Source organism: Theropithecus gelada, chromosome 8 (assembly GCF_003255815.1).
Source record: "Theropithecus gelada isolate Dixy chromosome 8, Tgel_1.0, whole genome shotgun sequence".
Taxonomy (NCBI): Eukaryota; Metazoa; Chordata; class Mammalia; order Primates; family Cercopithecidae; genus Theropithecus; species Theropithecus gelada.
The window spans coordinates 4929243-4950386 of NC_037676.1; the positions used below are offsets into that span (position 1 = coordinate 4929243).

At 41.6% G+C, this 21144-nt stretch overlaps 1 protein-coding gene across 3 annotated transcripts in view; it reads right to left on the bottom strand.

Moving 5' to 3' along the window:
* Window positions 1-3700: 3700 nt before the first annotated feature.
* The window catches only part of MCPH1 (microcephalin 1), a 241095-nt gene continuing 223651 nt past the window's right edge, over window positions 3701-21144 (bottom strand). For 2 of the 3 annotated variants that reach the window (XM_025393866.1, XM_025393865.1), the window contains one exon: window positions 3701-9147. In XM_025393866.1, coding sequence (XP_025249651.1) covers window positions 9092-9147 — 56 coding nt within the window. In that variant the 3' untranslated portion in view covers window positions 3701-9091. The remainder of the gene's footprint in view (window positions 9148-21144) is intronic. The other variant, XM_025393867.1, reaches the window with a different exon arrangement.

Here is a 21144-nt window from a genome sequence, read left to right on the forward strand (position 1 = left end):
ATGGAGTCTCCTTCTGTCACCCAGGGTGGAGTGCAGTGGTGCAATCTTGGCTCACTGCAACCTCTGCCTCCTGGGTTCAAGCGATTCTCCTGCCTCAGCCTCCTTAGATGTACTTTTAAACTCAGTTATCTAAAAAATGGTCTTGCTGGCCAGGCGCGGTGGCTCATGCCTGTAATCCCAGCACTTTGGGAGGCTGAGACGGGCAGATCACAAAGGTCAGGATATCGAGACCATCCTGGCTAACACGGTGAAACCCCGTCTCTACTAAAAATACAAAAAATTAGCTGGGCATGGTGGCTGGTGCCTGTAGTCCCAGCTACTCCGGAGGCTGAGGCGGGAGAATGGCATGAACCCGGGAGGTGGAGCTTGCAGTGAGCTGAGATCGTGCCACTGCAATCCAGCCTGGGCGACAGAGAGAGTCTCAAAAACAAACAAACAAACAAACAAACAAAAAACAGGGGTCTTGTCCCAGATGCCAAGAGCGAGTTCTTGGATCTCACATGGGAAAGAATTCAGGGCAAGTCGCAGAGTAAAGTTAAAACTGCTTATTAGAAACTATTACAGAGTAGGGTGTCCTCGAAAAGCAAGGAGCACCTTAAACATAACGCTTGCCTGTATAGCATATTAAGGCAAAGAAGAGTGTAATTTATTACAAAGATTTGTGATCAGCTTGCAACAGGCTATTAATAGTTATTTTCTTGTGCAACTATTGATTTCAGCAAGAATTTATGAATGTGTTGTTATCTCTAAAGCGAACCCTATTCTTAAACTAGGAATGCTTTTTGTTCTTCAAATACCAGGACATTTCCGTAAGTTTTAGTTCTTTACGTAGGTAGTCAACCTGTTCCCTCAACTATAAACATTTTGTGACGGAGAGTGCTCAACCCCCAGGGAATGTCCCCCAGCAGGTTTGGCTTTATCCAGCCTTTATTCAGGATGGAGTCACCCTGGTTAGGACGCCTCTGACCATTCCGATGTTCCCATAATCAGTGCCCAATACCTTGATAAGAATCTCACAAGGTATTTGCAACACTGTAAAAAATAGCAATTTGGTTTAACAAGACATTACATCTTGTGCAGAAGTAAATGAAATATACATTTATAATATCCTATCGAGTATTCTAACTCCCTGCTACTGAAACTGCATCAACATCACCGGAGAGCTTGTTAGAATACAACCTTTGCAGTGAGCCATGAGCGTGCCACTGTACTCCAGCCGGGTAACAGAGGGAGCCCCATCTTGAAAGAAAGAAGAGAGAGAGAGAGGAGAGAGAGAAGGAAGGAGGAGAGGGGAGGGGAGGGGAGAGGAGGAGAGAGAAATGCAGCCTTTCTGGCCCCAGATGTACTGAAGTAGAATCTACCAGTTAACAGTATCCCCAGGTGATCTGAATTTGTATTAAAGTTTGAGATGCATTTGTCCAAATCCTTTATTAAATTGGTATGCTTAGATTTTTCTCATATAATCTTCAAATGAAATTATAAGGGGCATGATTATAAGCAATTATCTAGCAATGATATCTCTTAAGTCCTTGGATGGCATTTCCAAAAACATGAGATAACATTTACTGTAACTCAAGGTGAAAAATGTTTCATCAAAGACTGTGCCAATGTCTGCCCAAAATAATGGGAGCAGCTACAAGGAACACAAAGACGCTCTCAGGGACCGTCAAGGGAAGTCTCATTTGTGACGTCTCTGCAATGTGCTGCGTTTCACTTTCGAAGACGTTTTCCGAGTTTGATCTAAGTTCCCCATCGTGCATAGACCATTTCGGTTTGGGACATCTTGGGGGCACAGAGAGGAAGCCTCGTGGGTCAGGAGTTCTGGTATTGCGATTCTTTGCATGAGTTACTGCTCATGGGTGGCATGACTTTCGAGGTCTCGGCTTCTTTGTCAGTGATAGGAGAGACTGAGCCAGACCAGCAGGTTTCAGGCAATCTCAGAAGTATCTACAAAGGCACTGTGCAGCTTACCCTTGTGCAGAGAAAGATGAGATCCTTGGGTGAGGATCTGAAACCCTCATGTGACCACCTCCCACGCCAGCTTAATGAGAGCAGTCCTGATACCATGTTTTTACCTATTGTATTTCTTTGTGCATCCTCATTTGAACAAAGGATGTTGCTATTGAAAGAAGGCTGAGAACAAATGTCTCTTAAGGAAGGTCTCATGGAAATACTTTGATTCTAAGTTTAAGGACCATGTAGTTACCCTGAAGTCAATGGGACACAGAACACGTATAGCACTGAGGATAGTGACCTCAGTAAACATTGCAAGATTGATCATTAATTGTCATCTGTAGGATGCAGTAAATTCCTCTTCAAAGTTTAGCCTGTTAATGTCTTTTAAAATTTAAGAGGGAGAAAATTGTTAAGTACAACGAGTTCTCTGAGTTCCTCTCCAAAGAACCAGTGTGTCAGGATGCTCGGCTGCTCTTTGTTCTCCACTTTAAAGTTTAACTTTCTTGTTCTTTATGTCTGTTTGCCCCTAGTTTCAGTAAACAACTCCCTCCTAGCCTCTATCACCTGCTCTGTCCTTAGTCACCTGTTCTGTCCCTAGTCATCCATAGTCACCTGTTCTGTCCTTAGTCACCTGCTCTGTCCTTAGCCATCCTTAGTCATCTGCTCTGTCCTTAGTCACCTGTTGTGTCTTTAGTCACCTGCTCTGGCCTTAGTCATTCTTAGTCACCTGCTCTGTCCTTAGTCACCTTTAGTCACCTGTTCTATCCTTAGTCATCGTTAGTCACCTGCTCTGTCCTTAGTCACCTGCTCTATCCTTAGTCAACCTTAGTCATTTGCTCTGTCCTTAGTCACCTGTTCTGTCCTTAGTCATCCATAGTCACCTGTTGTGTCCTTAGTCACCTGCTTTGTCCTTAGTCACCCTTAGTCACCTGTTCGGTCATTAGTCACCTGCTCTGTCCTTGGTCACCTGTTCTGTCCTTAGTCATCCTTAGTCACCTGTTCTGTTCTTAGTCATCCTTAGTCACCTGTTCTGTCCTTAGTCATCCTTAGTCACCTGTTCTGTCCTTAGTCACCTGCTCTGTCCTTAGTCATCCTTAGTTACCTGCTTTATCCTTAGTCACCTGTTCTGTCCTTAGTCACCTGCTCTGTCCTTAGTCATCCTTAGTCACCTATTCTGTGCTTAGTCACCTGCTCTGTCCTTGGTCGCCTATTCTGTCCTTAGTCACCTGCTCTGTCCTTAGTCATCCTTAGTCACCTATTCTGTGCTTAGTCACCTGCTCTGTCCTTAGTCACCTGTTCTGTCCTTAGTCATCCTTAGTCACCTGTTCTGTCCTTAGTCACCCTTAGTCACCTGTTCTGTAACCATCCTGCCACTCTGGCTCGTACCCTTGCTCTCTTTAAAATAGCCAATCGGAATCAGCTTAGACTGTGCAGTCCAACCCTAGTAAATAGGGGAAAGATATAGCAGTAGGGCTAGCTGTGTTAGGAATAAGACCCCCTTCCCCTCCCTTGTCCAGTGTGCTCTTGCCATTGTTCCATCTGTGAGATGCACACTTCTATAAAGGTAAATTGCCTTGCTGAGAAAATTTTGGCCTGAGTGCTATTTTCAGTTGGTGGCACCGAGCATTTACTTCCAACATCATCCCATCCAACAGCCTCACAGTTGCCCTGTTATGGCTGAACGAGCTTGTAGTATAGGCCTGGGGAGCATGAACACAGATTCCAGAGTGAGACTGCCAGTGCCGAAATGAGACTGTTAGTAGTTTTTATTTATTCCATTTTTGTTCTAGGTTTCACTGAGGAAACGTTGGGTTCAGGGTGCTGCTCAGATTCCCCTGGGCTGTTATCTGCATATTACTTTCTGTCTGATGGGTCCTCTGGGTAGCTGACACTGACATGGAGTTCAAAGAGTAAGAGATGACCAAGGGTGACTCCTGGGAAAAATACAAGGGAGTAGAAGCAGGCTGAGATATGGGAAACCTTCCTGCCACTGTGGAGGTCTGACAGCTTAGACCACATTATAGGTCACATGTAGGCTCGGCCAACTCCACAGGGAGTTCTAGGGTGAGGAGCCTCATGGTGGGCTGAATCAGCCAGGCCCCTGTGCCTTTCTGTGCCCACTTCTTGGCTGGGGACTGCCAAGAAAGAGCATGGCGTTAACTTGAAAGCCGAAGTCGATCTTAAATGAACTACCAGATGCAGGTTGGAGAGTGTTAGCTACCTGCACTCATCGCTGTGGAAGAGATAGTTCTTTCTCTAAGGGAGATCTGAGAGCTACCGCCCTGGGGCTGCCATGTAGCTCTCGCTCTCTCTCTCTTTTTTTAAAAAATGGCTTTATTGATGTATAATTCACATGCCTTAAAGCTTACCCATTAAGAGTGTACTGTTCAGTGATTTTAGCAAATGTATGCAGTTGTGTAACCAAAATCACAATCCAGTTTTAGAATGTTTCCATCATCCCAAAATGTTTGCTCCCTCTTCCCACTCCCATCCCCAGCTGCAGGAGACCATGAATCTGTTTCGTGCCTCTACAGTTTTACGGTTTGTAGAAATGGTATCTAAATGGAATCATACAATCTGTAGTCTTTTGTGTCTGACTTCTTTCACTTGTGTTTCTGAGGTTCATTCATGTTGTTGCACATGTTAGTAGTCTGTTGCTTTTTAGAAGTGTGCTGAGTAGCATTCCATGATGTGGATATACATTTTGTTTATCTACTTTTCAGTTGATGGGCTAATTTCTGGTTATTATGAATAATGTTGCTATGAACATTTGTATACAAGACCTTGTGCAGATCCATGTTTTCATGTATTTTGGTTACATACCTAAGAGTGAAATTGCTGGGTCATATGCTAATTGAATGTTCAATTTTTTAAGCAACTGCCAAATGGTGTTTCAAAGTGGCTGTATCATTTTGCAGTCATGCCAGCAATGTAGGAAACTACATATCATAGTTTCTCCATATCCTGGTCAGATTTTGGAATTATCAGTCTTATTGTTTGCAGTCATTCTAGTGGGTGTGTAATAGGTATTTCATTGTGCCTTTAATTTGTATTTCCCTAGTGACTAATAATATTGACCATTTTAATGTGCTTATTTGTATATCTTCTTGCGTGAATTGTCTTCAGCTTTTTCTTTATCCTTTTATTAATGAGTTATGAGTTCTTTACATGGTGTGGGTACAAGTCCTTTATTAGATATATGGTTTGCAAGTATTTTTTCATAGTCTGTGGCTTGTCTTTTCATTGTTTTTTATGGTTTCTTCAGAAGAGCAAAACTTAAAATTTTGATGAAGTCCAACTCATTTTTTTAATGAATTGTGCCTTTAGTGTGATATCTAAGAAATCTTTGCCTAACCTAAGGTTAGAATGATTTCCTGCTGTGCTTTCTTCTGTACATTTTATTTTTTACATTAGGTCAATGATTCTCAACTGGAAACAGTTTTGCTCTCCAGGGCACATTTGGGAATATCTAGAGACGTATATTGTCACAACTGGGTATGTGTCAGGGGAGGGGTGCCACTGGCATCTAATAGGCAGAGGCCAGGATACAGCTAAACATCCTACAGTGCACAGGACAGCTCTCCATAGCAAAGAATTATCCACCTCCACAAACGCCAACAGTGTTGAGGTTGAGAAACCCTGACTTAGTCCATGTTTAGCTAATGTTTGTGCATGGGGTAAGGATCCTAGTGCTTTTTTTTCCCCTTCTGCCAGCACCATTTGTTGAAAAGAATATGCTACTATACTGAATTGTCTCAGCAGCTTTGTTCAAAGTCAATCGGCCATAAATATGAAGATTTATACCTGAATTCTCTATTCTGTTATTTGATTTACATGTCTATTCTTTTGCCAATATAATACTTTTGTTGTTGTTGTTGTTTTTGAGATGGACTCTCCTAGGTTCAAGCTATTCTCCTGCTTCAGCCTCCTGAGTAATGAAGATTACAGGTGCATGCCACCATGCCGGGCTAGTTTTTTGTATTTCTAGTAGAGACGAGGTTTCACCAAGTTGGCCAGGCTGGTCTTAAACTCCTGACCTCAAGTGATCCACCCACCTCAGCCTCCCAAAGAGCTGGGATTACAGGTGTGAGCCACGGTGCCTGGCTGATACTTTGTGATTATTGTAGTTTTATAGACAGTTTTGGAATCAGGTTCTATAAATCCTCCAACTTTGCTCTTAAAAAATGTTTTGTCTACTACAGGTTCTTTGCATTGTCATAAAAAATTTAGCATCAGCTTTTCAAATTCTACAAAAAAGCCACCTGAGATTTTAATGGATTGCATTGAATCTATACATCAATTTGAGAACTACCATCTTAACAATATTGCATCTTCTAATCCATGAACTTTGTATATTTCACTATTTAAATCTTTAACTTCTTTCAGCAGTGTTTTACGGGTTTCAGTATACAGATGTTACACTTCTGCTGCCAAGTCTATTCCTATTTTGTTTATTTTTAGATGCAATTTTAAATGGAATCATGGTCTTAATTTCATTTTGAATTGCTTATTGACTATATATAAATACAATTCTGTTAGTTTTGTATATTAACTTTGTATATTACAATCTTGCTAAACTTGTTATAAGTTCTTGTAGGGTTTTTTTTTTTTTCATTCCTTACAATTTCTATATATAGTGTCTTATATTCTTGAGAATAAAGTCTTTTATTTCTTCACGTCCAATCTGTATAGCTTTAATTTCCTTTTATTGCCTTCTCTGGGTAGAATCTTTAATACAATGTTGAATAAAAGTGGTGAGAGCCATAAGCCTTTAAAAAAATTAAAAAGAATTCAGAATCCTGAGAACCTCTAGTCCTATATGTTTTGAGTAAGGCTTTGCAGACCCACAGTAAGCTACTAATAGGATTGTTGGAAGGGTAAAATGAAGTACAACATGTAGTATGCTTAGTGTAATGTCTAGCAACAGTTAGTCCTCATAAAATATTAGCTTTCAGAAAGAGAATCTTGACTGGCCACTGGCAGGCCAGCATCAGCGATCAGAACTTAACATTGAGGACTGAGGCCTGGGTGGGCAGAGGCTGGGCTGGCTCCATGGCTGATGTGGTGGGTTATGGAAGTTGTCTGTGGCTTGTCCCCAGCATGAGTCAGCACAATGTTTGTCAGCCTCCTCAGGGATTTCTGGTGCTGTGGGAGCGCTCCCAAGCCAGGATGCTTGTGGTTATAGAGAAATGTAATGTGAAGCGAGTGGACTCAGGAATGACGCATTGTATTGAAGTTCAATTGATGTTAGAGGATGAGTATCATGAGGGGATGATTTGGGTGTATATATTATTTCAAAACCAAGAGAAAACCCTTCATGATTTCCAGTTTCTATGGTTTTCCATAGAATGCCAATTTCTGTAGAACGCACTGCTACATCCCTTCTCAAAGGTTCATTCTAGAAGTTGATCTGTTATATCTGTTGAGGGACCTGAAATTGGAGGTAGGGACAACAGCTGAGATGAGCAACAGATAGATAACCTGGAGTGGGACCAGCACCACAATGAGGGCTCAGTGGCACCTCCGACCTCGCTGGGACTCAGCATCTCGTTCATGGTTCTCCTTGTAGAGATCCTTTGTGTCCTTGGTTACATGTGTTCCTAGGTATTTCATTCCATGGCTATTGGAAATGGGATTGCGTTCTTGATTTGGTGCTCAGCTTGAATGTTATTGTGTATGGAAATGCTGGTTTTTGTACATGGATTTTCTATCCTGAAACTTTACTGAAGTCGTTTATTGGTTCCAGGAGCCTTTTGGCAGTCTTTAGGGTTTTCTAGGTATAGAATCATATTGGCAGTGAAGAGAGACAGTTTGACTTCTTTTCCTATTTGGATGCCTTTTATGGCTTATTCTTGCCTGATCACTCTGGCTAGGACTTCGTAGCATTTCATTTGTTTAGAAAGTGACAGACACATCGGTGTTTCTTATTCATTTATTTATTTGAGATGGAGAGTTGCTCTGTCATCCAGGCTGGAGTGCAGTGGAGCAATCTTGATTCACTGCAACCTCAGCTTACCACAACCTCCGCCTTCTGGGTTCAAGCGATTCTCCTGCCTCGGCCTCCTGAGGAGCTGGGACCACAGGTGTGCGCCACCACACCCAGCTGATTTTTGTATTTTTAGTAGAGATAGGGTTTTGCCACGTTGGCCAGGCTGGTCTCGACCTCAATTATCTGTCCACCTCGGCCTCCTAAAGGGCGGGGATTACAGGTGTGAGCCGCTGTGCTCAGCCACAAATCGGTGTTTCTATGCATCAGCCCCAGCTGCCAATTTCCTCTCGAGGACGGCAGGCAAAATGTGGCCAATGGACGTTGTGATCCCTTGTTGGTGATGCTTTGTTCACCATAAAGCAGGCTTGCAGAAGTAAGACACTCAGATGGCACCAATCATCCTGTATAACACCCCCCATACCTATCTCCTTTCATTACTTTAAGAGAGGAATCTCCGCTAAAGTCACCTTACTAACTGACAAATGTCTTTCCTACCTAACAGATAATGTATTAATAAAGATCTTCGAGTCTAAGCCAAGAAACTTTCAGAGCTCTCTAGTTGTTCTCAGTAATAAAATAATGTCAATGAATTTCCATTCTTTATTTGGCAGTACCGTGTTCTAATGACAAAGGTTCTGTGACCTTTCAATTATGATCATTACTAAGATACAAAGACTGGAATTCTATAGAAGAGGCCTGACAGATTACCTGAGGTCAGGCATTTGAGACCAGCCTCGCCAACATGGTGAAACCCCGTCTCTACTAAAAATACAAAAATTAGCAGGGCATGGTGGCGCATGCCTGTAGTCCCAGCTACTTGGGAGGCTGAGGCAGGAGAATCGCTTGAACCTGGGAGGTGGAGGTTGCAGTAAGCCGAGATCGTGCCATTGCACTCCAGCCTGGGAATCAGAGCAAGAATCCATCTCAAAAAAAAAAAAAAAAAAAAAGGCCCGAAGCTTCTCTGAAACACAAATTCAGTCATCAGAAAGTCACCTGAGAGTTCTTAAGCACCACAACGCGTGGCAAACATGATATCAAAAGTCATCTTGTATACGCCAGTTCCTTCTCTTCACAATTGTTTCTCACTTGAACATCCAAAGATGGTTTTGCAAGCTGTGCAGTCACCACAGGCCAGTGAGGTCACTGTCATTGTGGCAATAGGTAGTTTTCAGAGGCACAGACCTTGTGCTGGGTGATGGAATCTAGAGAGAGAAGGAAAAGCAGTTTAGCATTCATAATAGCTAGCCACACAGGAAAGTGATAACCTGTTTGTATATACATGAAACTATATTTAAAAAACAAATGGTCAAGAGCTGTGTTGTCCATAGGCCCCCCATCCACAGAGCACACATAACTTTTTAAATTAACATGAAACAAAATTCAATACAACGAAACATTCAGGTCTCAGTCACACTGGCCAGTCCCATTAGATGCAGGACACAGATGACGCTCCCATCGTGGCTGAACACTCGGTGGGCAGGGTGGGAAGCCTGCCAGTCTGTGACACAGGAGTTCTCTAATCTTAGCTCACCACTTCCAATACTCTGGGCATAAGGCAGAGGATAAAGAAATACATAAATGAGTTTTAACTGTGACACCAACAGTGAGAGGTGGGCCGTGCCATCCTATCTACCCAGCGTAGGTTATTTTTATGCAATACCAAGTGAATAAGCATACTTCCTAAAACTCAGTTCTTCATGGCTCAAATTAAAGGAGCTCTAAAGTCCCATCAGTTTGAAACTCGACTATTTTATGAAAATTACAAGTTGCACCTGGTCCAGGCTAGCGCTGCAGGTGCAGCTGAAGGATCAGCACAAGTGATCCTGGCAGCTGGCGGAAACGACCCCTCCCTCTTTCCTCCGTCCTGGCCAGTGTCCTGCACTGCGTTCTATTCCTACTGTTAGAAAAAAAAGGAAGGAAGTGCACTGTCAGCATGATTGGATGATAAGGTAGATTAAATCAATCAACTGCAATTAAAGAATCACAATGATTGTGTGATTATAGAATTACAATTACAGAGTTATATTTGAAGGAACTTAAGAAGTCACACAGAAGAATGATAGAAGGTGGAAAGCTATACTGGTGGTATGGTACAAAAAAGAAAAAATGGGTTTATTCTATAAATATTTTTTAAATGGAAGAAAAAAAATGACTTATCTTAGTTACAGCTCAAGATAGTGTCCCAGAATGTAACTGTTGTCTTCTCCATACAAATGTGCCTCTACCCAGGAGGCCTGGGCCAGTGAGGCCCTCTCAGGTGAATTTCAGAAGGGAGGAACACTAACATTTGTGATAGCTTATATATATAAGAAATGATACAGTTAATAACATTGTGTATAACAATTATTATTAGTACTAGGCATACTACTTCTCTCCACAACAGTGAAGCAGGTATTATCATGATTCACATTTTTTTCTCTTTTAGAGATAGGATCTTGCTCTGTCACCCAGGTTAGAGTGCATTGGTGCAAACGTGGCTCCCTGCAGCCTCAGTCTCCTGAACTCAGGTGATCCTCCAGCCTCAGCTTCCCAGGTAGCCAGGACTACAGGTGTGCACCACCACACCCAGTTAATTTTTGGATTTTTTGTAGAGCTAATATCTCACTTTGTTACCCAGGCTGGTCTCAAACTCCTGGGCTCAAGCAATCCTCCTGCCTCAGTCCTCCAAAGTGCTGGGATTACAGGCATAACACACCACACCTGGCTTGACTTTTCTTATGCAAACTTTTGCCGTGTATAAGTTTCAATTTCTTATGTATTCAAATTATATCAACACTTTTTCTATTGCATCTGGCTTTTGAGTCATAGGTAGGTGGAAGCCTTTCCCGATACTCAGGTTATAAGTCATTCAGCCACATCTGTATGTTCTTCCAGGCTGTGACAATTCTCTGGATTCAATTTTTACACTTAGTTTTCTGACTAGGTGTCAGTTTTGAAAAACCAGAAAAAAAAATGCAGAAAAAATGATGCTCTTTGCAAATTCATCTAAAAATTCAATATAATCCCCAAATTTCAAACTTTTAAAAAAGAAAAGGACACGTTTATTCTAAAGTTTATGGGAAAGAAAAAAAATGCATAGGAAAATGATTTTAAAAAAGAGAAATAATGAGAAAAAATTTTGACATACCAGATATCAAAACAGTCTGTATAATTACAGCAGTAAAACAGAAGTTAGCACGGACTAGACAAACAGATCAATGGACGAGAATAACCAGAAACACGCCCACACCGTGTGGGAATGTAAGAGACGACTCACAGGGGCAGTATGAGTCAATGTCCATAAAGGAGTTATTACAAACGACAGGGTCCCCTCACATTATATAATAAGTGAAGTGCAGATGCATTAAAGGTCTAAATATTTTTTAAAACTATAAATAGAATAATATGAGATTATTTTTAAAGCTCAGAGGGTGAGGAAGACCTTTCTAAGCAAAACCACTAAGTGTATGTGCCATGGAGGAAAAGAGGTGTTTAATCTTATAAAAAATAATAGTTAAAAATTAAAAACTTGGTAATACTTAAGTCACCATCAGCACAGTTAAAGAGACAGAATTTTGTAACATTTACAGCAAAAGTTTAATGTCCGTATTACATAAGCATGGCTGTTAAACAGGGTGAAAAAGATAAATAACCCAATTTCAAAAGAGGCAAGGGATCAGGACAGGCAATTCATGAATGATAAATCTCCTAAGATACTCAGAGTCATTAGGAATTTAGTAGCCAGGGAATTACAAATTAATGAGATCTATTTTTTTTTAACTAATCAGATCACCCAATATTGAAACTATGGGTTATGTCCAGTATTGGACATAGGAATTTATAGGACATAGGAAATAGGACTTTATATACTGTTAGTGATAGTGTAAATTGGTACAGCCTTGTGTATCAGAATGTAAGTACACATATCCTAGGGCACAGTAATTCCACTGCTTTGAATCTATTTTACAGAAATCTTCATGTGCCCAGGCTTGGGCTAGAATAACTATAGCTCAAGAAAATCTCTTAAAATTGAATTCAGATTGTTCAATTAGAAAACATACACACACACACACACACACACACACACACAAAGTTTAAAATAGCAGAAGTCAGCCGTGTGGCAGGGTTCATGCCTGTAGTCCCACCTACTTGGGAGGCTGAGGTGGGAGGACTGCTTGAGCCCAGGAGTTTGAGGCCAGCCTGGGCAACACAGTGACATCCTGTTTCTAAAATAAATAAATAAATATTTAAATAAATAAATAAATACAATAGCAGAATAAAAATAACAGAAAGACATTAATTTATTAACATAAATTAATTACCATACCTCCCAATGGTTAAAAAGAACGAAGTAGCTGTATATGTGTTAAGCTGGAAGGATCTTCTAGACATAGGGTTACATAAAAACTCATGAAAAAACATGTGACTCTCCAATTTATATAAAAACAAATCCCTAAACAATATCTACGTTTATATACGTTTATTTCTATGTAAATATGCTTTTTTTTTTTTTTTTTAAACAGACAGGATCTTGATCCATTGCCCAGACTTGAGTGTAGTGGTATGATCATGGCTTCCTGCAGCCTGGAATTCCTGGCCTCAAGGGATCCTCCCACCTTGGCCTCCTGAGTAGCTAGGACTACAGGCATGTGCCACGACACCAGGCTACTTAAAAATTTTTTTTTGTGTAGGGACAGGATCTTTCTGTGTTGCCAAGGCTGGTCTCAAACTCCTGGCATCAAGCAATCCACTCACCTTGGCCTCCCATAGTTTTAGGATTATAGGTGTGAGTCACTGGACCTGACCATAATATGTTTACATTCATAAATATGTTTTTAAAAGAAATCTAGAAGATACACTTCCATCTTTATTGTAGTTACTTTAAGGAAGGGTTGTAAGACTGGGGGACCCTGTGCACTTCTCTACTGTTTGAGTTCTTTGACTATGAAATCAAACATCACTCCATCCACCCATCTACCCATCTACTCATCCATCCATCCATCCACCCATCCACCCATCTACACATGTATCCTTCCATCCACATGTTTATCGTGGTGGGGATAAAGACTGCCTGAAGTACTGATCTTTAAACAGAGACAAGATAGAAGAGAAGCCTACATGTAACCTCACAACAAAGTCCGTACCTTACACCTCTCATGGCCTGCTCTAGGACGTGCTGCCTGAGAAATTACACTGGACTTCTGAGCAGTGGCCTTGAGGTGCGCACGGGGCTGTGACTGAGTGTGTGGTCAGCAGTCTGGGAGGTCTGAAGTGTTTCTGACCACTGAACAAGGGCCGACAGCTCCAGGGTCATGTCCAGGGAGCCCCTCACAGCCCCACGTTCCTAACTAAACACACACAGGAAAAATGATTTCTGTCCAAGTTTATTTGGCATCTGAAGATAGCCACATCCCCAAATTCCAATGTCACTTCATAGGAATAATCCTCAAACATCCCATAAAATGTGGCCATAGGACAGATGTTAGAGTAATGCCAGTCCTGGCCGGTGGAGACAGAGATGAGTAGGAAGTTGAACTGCCCTTGAGCAGCTCTGTGAAATTTAAATTAAAAAAAAAAAAAAAAAAAGTTTTTTTCTTTTTCTTTTTTTTTTAAGCAACAGTATTTAGCAGTTCTTGGCAGGCATTTATGCACAAGCTAAAGTTTACTAGCCACGCCTCTGTGTGGTCTTATGGGTAGGATACAGAATCAACATGCTGCCAAAATTAATTTTTTATAGTACAATGGGCAAGTCACTTTATTTAACTAAAACTGTGATTGCCAGCATCCAAGTGTGGTTAATGGTACTGTGTGCAGAAGTCCAAGAGCGCACGGGACCCATGTGAGCTTTAGCTTTGCTTATCAAAATAAGTAAGCATGTTAGGGCTGGGAGATCTAGCCAGACAGACCTCCACTCTGGTAAGGAATCGCCCAGCTCCCTCACTGTGGGACGGTGGTCACCCAGCCTCTGCGGCTTCATGGCTTAAGGCAGCCCTTGGCAGTAGAGCCCAGCAGGTCACACATGTTCCTAGAGTCGTTTCTCACAATGAGCCCAGAGCTGCCTGCTGTGTCATTTTCATCTGCTCATATCACATCTCCTCTTTCACACAGCCGTCCTGGAGGCACTGCTTCTGCAGACTGAATACCACCACTCCTTCCGTGATTCTCCCGGGTCCTGACTTCTAGATGCCTCGCTCCGGAAGCTCAGAACTCAAGACTAGGTGCCACCTTTGATTCTTCTTTCTCTAATATGCCACATCCAAGCTATCAACAAGTGCAACTGGCTTTGAAATGTATATTTAAAATCTGACAACTTCATAACAACTCCATCGATATGTCCCTGGTCCTAACCCCCATCAGTAATCACCCAAACCACTGCAAAGGTCCAAGATTGCTTTATCTGCTTCTGTTAAAAAACATATGTCAGCACTTTGAGAGGCCAAGTTGGGAGGATCCCTTGAGCCCAGGAGTTCAAAACCAGCCTGGGCAACATTGGGAGACTCTGTATCCATTAAAACAAACACAAACACAAACAGAGGACACAAACATATACCAGAGCCTATTCCTCCCACTTAAAATCCTTCTGCGACTTCCATTTACCTCAGAACAAAACCCAAACTTCTTGCTGTTGTCTGTTAAGGTGTCAGTGGTCTGGAATGGTCCAGCTGAAGCTGCCTGCTTCTCCAGCTTCATTTCCTATCGCTTTGTCTTCTCTCCCTTCATTTCAGCCACGCTAAACTTACCACTTCTCTTGACGTCTTAGCCCTTACTGTTCCTGGAAGGACCAGTCCCATAGACCTACAAGAGTCCATCCTTCTCTTCATCATCTGGGCCTCAGCTCAAATGCCACTCACCTGCAAGGGGCCTACCTTACTCCTACTCTCCATACTCACCTGGTTTTCTTCATTGCATTTACCACCATAAGGATTTTTAAAGAAACTGTTTGTTGCCTGTCTTCTCCCTTAAATGTTAAGTCCCACAGGGGCAAAGGCTGTCAACTGCTGTACCTGCAGTGCCTAGAATATGCTCGGCATATGACAAGTGTGTAGGAAATATCTACCGGGTAAATGAATGAATGACCTGATACCATGTGGCTGTTTTGTAGCTCAGTCTAATAATACAGCAGTTCTCAACGTATTTTTTCTGCTCTGCTATTTTACTGGAGACATTCACATCACTGATACTTCTCTAGGACATCCTAAGAATGTGCCACAGACAAGAAAGTCTACCGTTTACGTGTGACTCCCAGCACACCAACTTCTGTTTCCCATCCAGGAAACGTGTGAAAGGATATTACAGGTGGCGTGTCCCTCATCCAAAATGCTCGAGACCAGAAGTGTTTTGAATTCCAGATTTTTTTTTTGGGGGGGGGCATTTTTGGAATGTACAATGAGAGATCTTGAAGATAGGACCAGAGTCTAAAACCAAAATTCATTTATGTTTCATCTACATCTTATACACATAGCCTAGAGGTAATTTTATACGATATTTTAAATAATTCTGCGCAGAGGCTGGTGTGATTGTCAGGTGTGACAGCATGACTGTAGTCCCAGCTACACAGGAGGCTGAGGTGGGAAGGTCGCTGGAGGCCAGGAGTTAAAGGCTGCAGTGAGCTATGATCGCAGCACTGTAACCAGCCTGGGCAACAGAGCACAACTCTGTTTCAAAAAACAAACAAATAAATTTTGTGCATGAAACAAAGTCTGTGTACACGGAACCATCAGAAAGCAGAGGTGTCACCCCATGTGGACAATCAGTGGTTGTGTGGTATCAGCCTCGTTCCTGATTTTTTTTTTCTTTTTTTTGAGACAGAGTCTCACTCTGTCGCCCAGGCTGGAGTGCAGTGGTGAAATCTCGGCTCACTGCAACCTCTGCCTCCCGGGCTCAAGCGATTCTCCTGCCTCAGCCTCCCAAGTAGCTGGAACTACGAGCGTGTGCCATCACGCCCAGCTAATTTTTGTAATTTTAGTAGAGACGGGGTTTTGCCATGTTGGCCAGGCTGGTGTTGAACTCCTAGCCTCAAGTGATCTGCCCGCCTTGGTCTCCCAAAGTGCTGGGATTACAGGCATGAGCCACCATGCCTGGCCCTGACTCTGAATTTATATGCTACCAACAAGCAATCATTTCCTTACACTTATTCACACATAAGTAGTTAACAGTAAAAAATAAGACATGCCATTAACACAGTGGAGACTCGTGTGCTCAGGGGAGCTAAGCAGCCAGTGGCATCAGCAGAGACCAGAATCAGCTGTTGAACAGCAGCAGCAACAACACACAACAGCAGGCCTCTGGTCTCCCAACCATGCTGCGCTTTGATTCGAAGGTTAGGGGACACTGCATTTTACATTTTAGGTGAGAGGGAACATGAGAAGCAGTTACAGGCCCAGGAAGTGGGTCCTCTGGGGACAAGGAGGCATTCTACTGGGTGGCTTTTTAATGGTATCTGCCCCACTGGCAATGGTCTTAGAATTTTTAATGGTATCTGCCTCATTAACAATGGTCTTAAAACTGACAGCTCCTTTCTGTTGGTTCAGTATACACAAACTTTGTTTCATGCACAAAATATTTACTTAATGTTTTGGGTTTTTTTTGAGACAGGGCCTCGCTCTGTCTCCCAGGTTGGTGTGTGGTGGCATGATCATGGCTCACTGCAGCCTCTAACTCCTGGGATCAGGCAAGGCTCTCACCTCAGCCTCCCACGCAGCTGGGACTATAGTCACGTGTCACCATGCCTGGCTAATTTTTTTTTTCTCTTTTGTCTTAGGAGTCTCTCTTTGATTTTATAAGCTGACATGATTTCTTGTTCTGTTGTGAATGCACACTGCTCTAGGCCTCAGTTAACCCATCACACATGTGCTCCACGATGTCCACGGGTGCTTTTTCTGCAGTGTTAACATAATCTTCATGGTTGGTATCATCATGAACACCTTGATTCAGAACCATTCTGGCTATAGCTTCATCAGTCAGTGAAGTGAACAACTGGAGCCCATTATCAGTGTTAAAAACAACATTAATCTCTACTTCTTCCAGCTGACTGATGAACTCGGAAGGTATATTTTTTCCATAGGTAAAGAGGTCAGACGTCCTTTTCTTCTCACTTGACAAGCTGAATTCTTCTAAGTCACCACCTTGTTCATCATCATCACTGAACACAGTCATAGGCCAGAGGTCACGCCAGGCATGCACAGCTGTGTCTTTAGTCACTGTGTTGCAAGCGTTGGCAACAGCATGTATGGCTCCTTCATGCTCAACTCCTGAAAATCTTCTACACCTACACCTGCGTTCCCTGCTGCGAGCATGAATTCAAGAAAGTGTTTATTTTATAGTTACTTTCCATTGATCTAAAGATACCCTGGTTACATGGCTGAACTAAAGAAGTCACATTTGGAGGGAAGTACACAGCATCAATATTATCTTTGATGACAACTTCAGCTGGGAGATGAGCAGAATAGTAGTCAAGGCATAAGAAAATCTTGCTGTCACCATCCGGTCCAACTTTTCTTCAGCGAGCACAAGAGGCCTGTGTGAAATGTTTGTAACACCGATCAGAAAAGATGCCCCTGGTGACCCACGCCTTTTTGTTAGCATAATAATGGACTGATAATAAATTTATTCTTTGAAAACAGCAAGGACAAAAGCTTCTGCCCATGAGAGCAAGTTTACACTTATGCGTGCCTGCTGTATTTGCACAGCACTGCACAGTCATTCTGTCCTTGCCATCCTTAATTCCTGTAGGGGCTGTCCCATCAGCTGTAGTCAGCATCTTTCTGGGGCAACAGCACCCAAATGGTGATGTCTCATCAGCAATATAGACTTGTTCTGGCATCAGATTTTCATCAGCGATAATCTTGGCAAACTCGTCAATGAGTTTTGACTCTGCCTTGTGATCTGCAGATGCTTTAAAACTTGAATTCCATGTCATTTCTTAATATCTGCAACCAGCCTGTTGAATATTCGCAGTTCCCTTCAATTTTCAGTTCATCGGGATAGATCTTTGCTTGTTTCACGATCAGCATACCACTGAGTGGCACGTGGTCAGTGTGATGCACGTGTTCAGATCTAGTTTATCAATACACGATTGATGTCTTCATTTTTAGCTTTACGCAGAGTTTTTCTATTTTTCATTAACTTCTGCTCATCACATTCAGCACAGAACTTCAAAAGTGTATCCTTCTGTGTCTTCAGGTCATATATGGTGGTTATCCCAACACCATACTCTTCTGTAAGACGTTTCACACTTATACTGCTGTTCAGTTCCCCCAACAAGTTGCCTGTGCTATTGATAAACATAAATTCTTCCTCTTTTTCTGATCACTGTTACACATAGGGGGATCTGCAGGCCTTTTTGACATTTTCAGTAATATTTTTACCTGACACAGCAGAGAATAAGCAAGAAACCACAGTGAGCAATGCATGGAGTTCTTGGCCCCACGTGAGGTATCATGGGGAATCTGTGGTGGGTGCGTCCAGCCTACACACGTGCCATTTTATTATACGTTGTGGGCGTGCTTGCCTGGGGGAATTTGGGTGTGCATGGAAAAGTTATACTGTAGTTGAAGGGCGCTGGGTGGGTCTTTTTTTCCCTTGGGGACACTAAATCAACTGTGTCGTGCACCTGTGCTTTGACTCTGCCCTGTCACATGAGGTCAGGTGTGGAATTTTCCTCTTGTGTTGACAAGTTGGCACTCAGAAAATTTAGGATATTGGAGCATTTCAGATTAAAATTAGGAATGTTCAACCTGTATTATGTGACTAGCCTTGAATCCACTATTCACTATTTTTTCTATTACATTTTATAATTGTTTATCATTGGGTATACAAATGCTAATGATTTCAGTGAGTGGATCGTATAAACAGTAATTTTGCTGAATGAGTTGTAACAGTCTATTGATTCTTTATGTTTCTATGTAGACAACTGCAAACAAAAAGTGCAAACATGAAAACAAAATGTGTCCCTTCCTGTATAATTCTTATAATTTCTTTTTCTTATTTTATTACCTTGACTAGGAATCATAGAACACTGTTGAAGAGTAATAGCATTCATGTGTGTCTTGTACCTGATTTAAGCCTTAAACTAAGGTTTTCACCATTCAATATTTGTTGTACGTTTTTTATAGATAACCTCCATAGTTAAGAAAGTTATCTATTACTGGTTTCTGAAGAGGTGTTTTTTGTTGTTGTTGTTGTTTTTTAAATCATTACTGGGCACTGAATCTTCCCTACTGCTTTTTGACACTACTAAGAAAATTAATGGATTAGAAAAAAGAAGACTTAATGCTATTCATTTATCCTTTCATTCTTAGGTTAAACTACACTTGGTTATGTATGTGTGTGTTTTAAAAACACACTGTCAAATTTGACTTGATGAAATACCTTATTTCGGAGGTTTTTTTTTTCTTAGACGAGTCTCACTCTGTCGCCCAGGCTGGAGTACAATGGCGCGATCTCAGCTCACTGCAACCTCTTTCTTCCAGGCTTAAGCAGTTCTCCTGCCTCAGCCTCCCGAGTAGCTGGGACTACAGGCACATGCCACCATGCCCAGCTAATTTTTTTCTATTTTTAGTAGAGATGCGGTTTCACTGTGTTAGCCAGGATGGTCTCGATCTTTTGACCTTGTGATCCACCTGCCTCGGCCTCCCAAAGTGTTGGGATTACAGGCGTGAGCCACCACATCCAGCCTCAGATTTTTATGCACTTGTTTACAAATCAGTTTTTTAAACCAGTATTAGGTCAAGATCATGCTAGCCTTGTAAAAGGTGAATAGATTCCTATTTTTTTCCTGCAAAACTTTATAATGTTTGGTAAAATTTACTACTAAAACTATCTGTGAAGGGTGCCTTTAAAAGTTTGATAGACATAACATAAAATTTACTGTATTAGCTATTTTTAAGTGTCCACTTCAGTGGCATGAAGTGCAGTAGCAATGCTGTGCAGCCATCATCACTGTTATTATCAATTTCTAGAATGTTCTCATTATCCAAACCTGAATCTGTAGCCATTAAACAATAATTATCAACTCCCTTCCTGCCTACTCCACCCTTGGTAACTCAACTATACGTTATCTCTGTGACTTTGTCTATTCTAAGTTCTTATAAGTGTAGTCATATGATATTTGTCCTTTTGTTTCTGGCTTATTTCACTCAACATGATGTTTTCAAAGTTCATCCACAGTGTTACATGTATCAGAAGCTCCTTCCTTTTTAAGGGTGAATAATATTCCACTGTACGGATAGACCACATTTTGTTTATTATGCATCCACTGATGAACACTTGGGCTTCTGCCTTTTGGCTATTGTGAACAATGCTGCTATAAATGTGGACGTACAAATACTGTTTTGAGATCCTGCTTTCAATTTGTTTTTGATATATACCCAGAAGGGGAATTCTTGGATCATATAGTAATTCTATTTTTCATTTTTTTGATGAACTGCCACACTGTTTTCTATTGTGGCTATAGTATCTTACATTCCCAACACTACACGAGGACACAAGGGTTCCAACTTTCCCCATCCTTACCAACACTTGTTATTTTCTGTGGTTTTTGTTTGTTTTGTTTTGTTTTTAATAGTAGCAATCATAATGGGTGTGAAGTGCTGAGGTGCTATCTCATTGTGGTTTTGATTTGCATTTTCCTAATGATTAGTAATTTTCCTAATGATTAGTAATGTTAACCATCTTTTCATATACCTATTTATATCATCTTTTATATCATCTTTTTTGAAGAAATGTTTATTCAAGTTCTTTGCTCACTTCGTAATCGGGTTGTTTGTTTTTTTGTTGTTGACTTGCAGGAGTTCTTTATATATTCTGAAGATTAACCCGTTATTTGCAAATATTTTCTCCGATTCCATAGATTGCTTTTCACTCTGTTGACTGCATCCTTTGATGCACTGAAGTCTTTAATGTGTATATAGTCCAATTTATCTATTTTTACCCTAATTGCCTCTCTGCGGCTTTCATGAGCCATGCCCACCTCTTTTTCTTGCCCACCTTGCATATTATGTGAGACAGAGAGGAGGATCAATCCTTCAGGTATGAACCAGCCAGACTAGAACAAATAATGTCCAGTCTGCTCCTTGCAGCTTGAGGAAGGGAACTGGGACCTGGGTTGCCATCACATGCCACAAAACTTTCCTGCGGACTTGAAGATGGCTTTCCTCGATCAGGCATTTGCTGTGTTTGCTGGTTGCTGTGTGCATTTGGTGGTTGTTCAGAGCACCTGC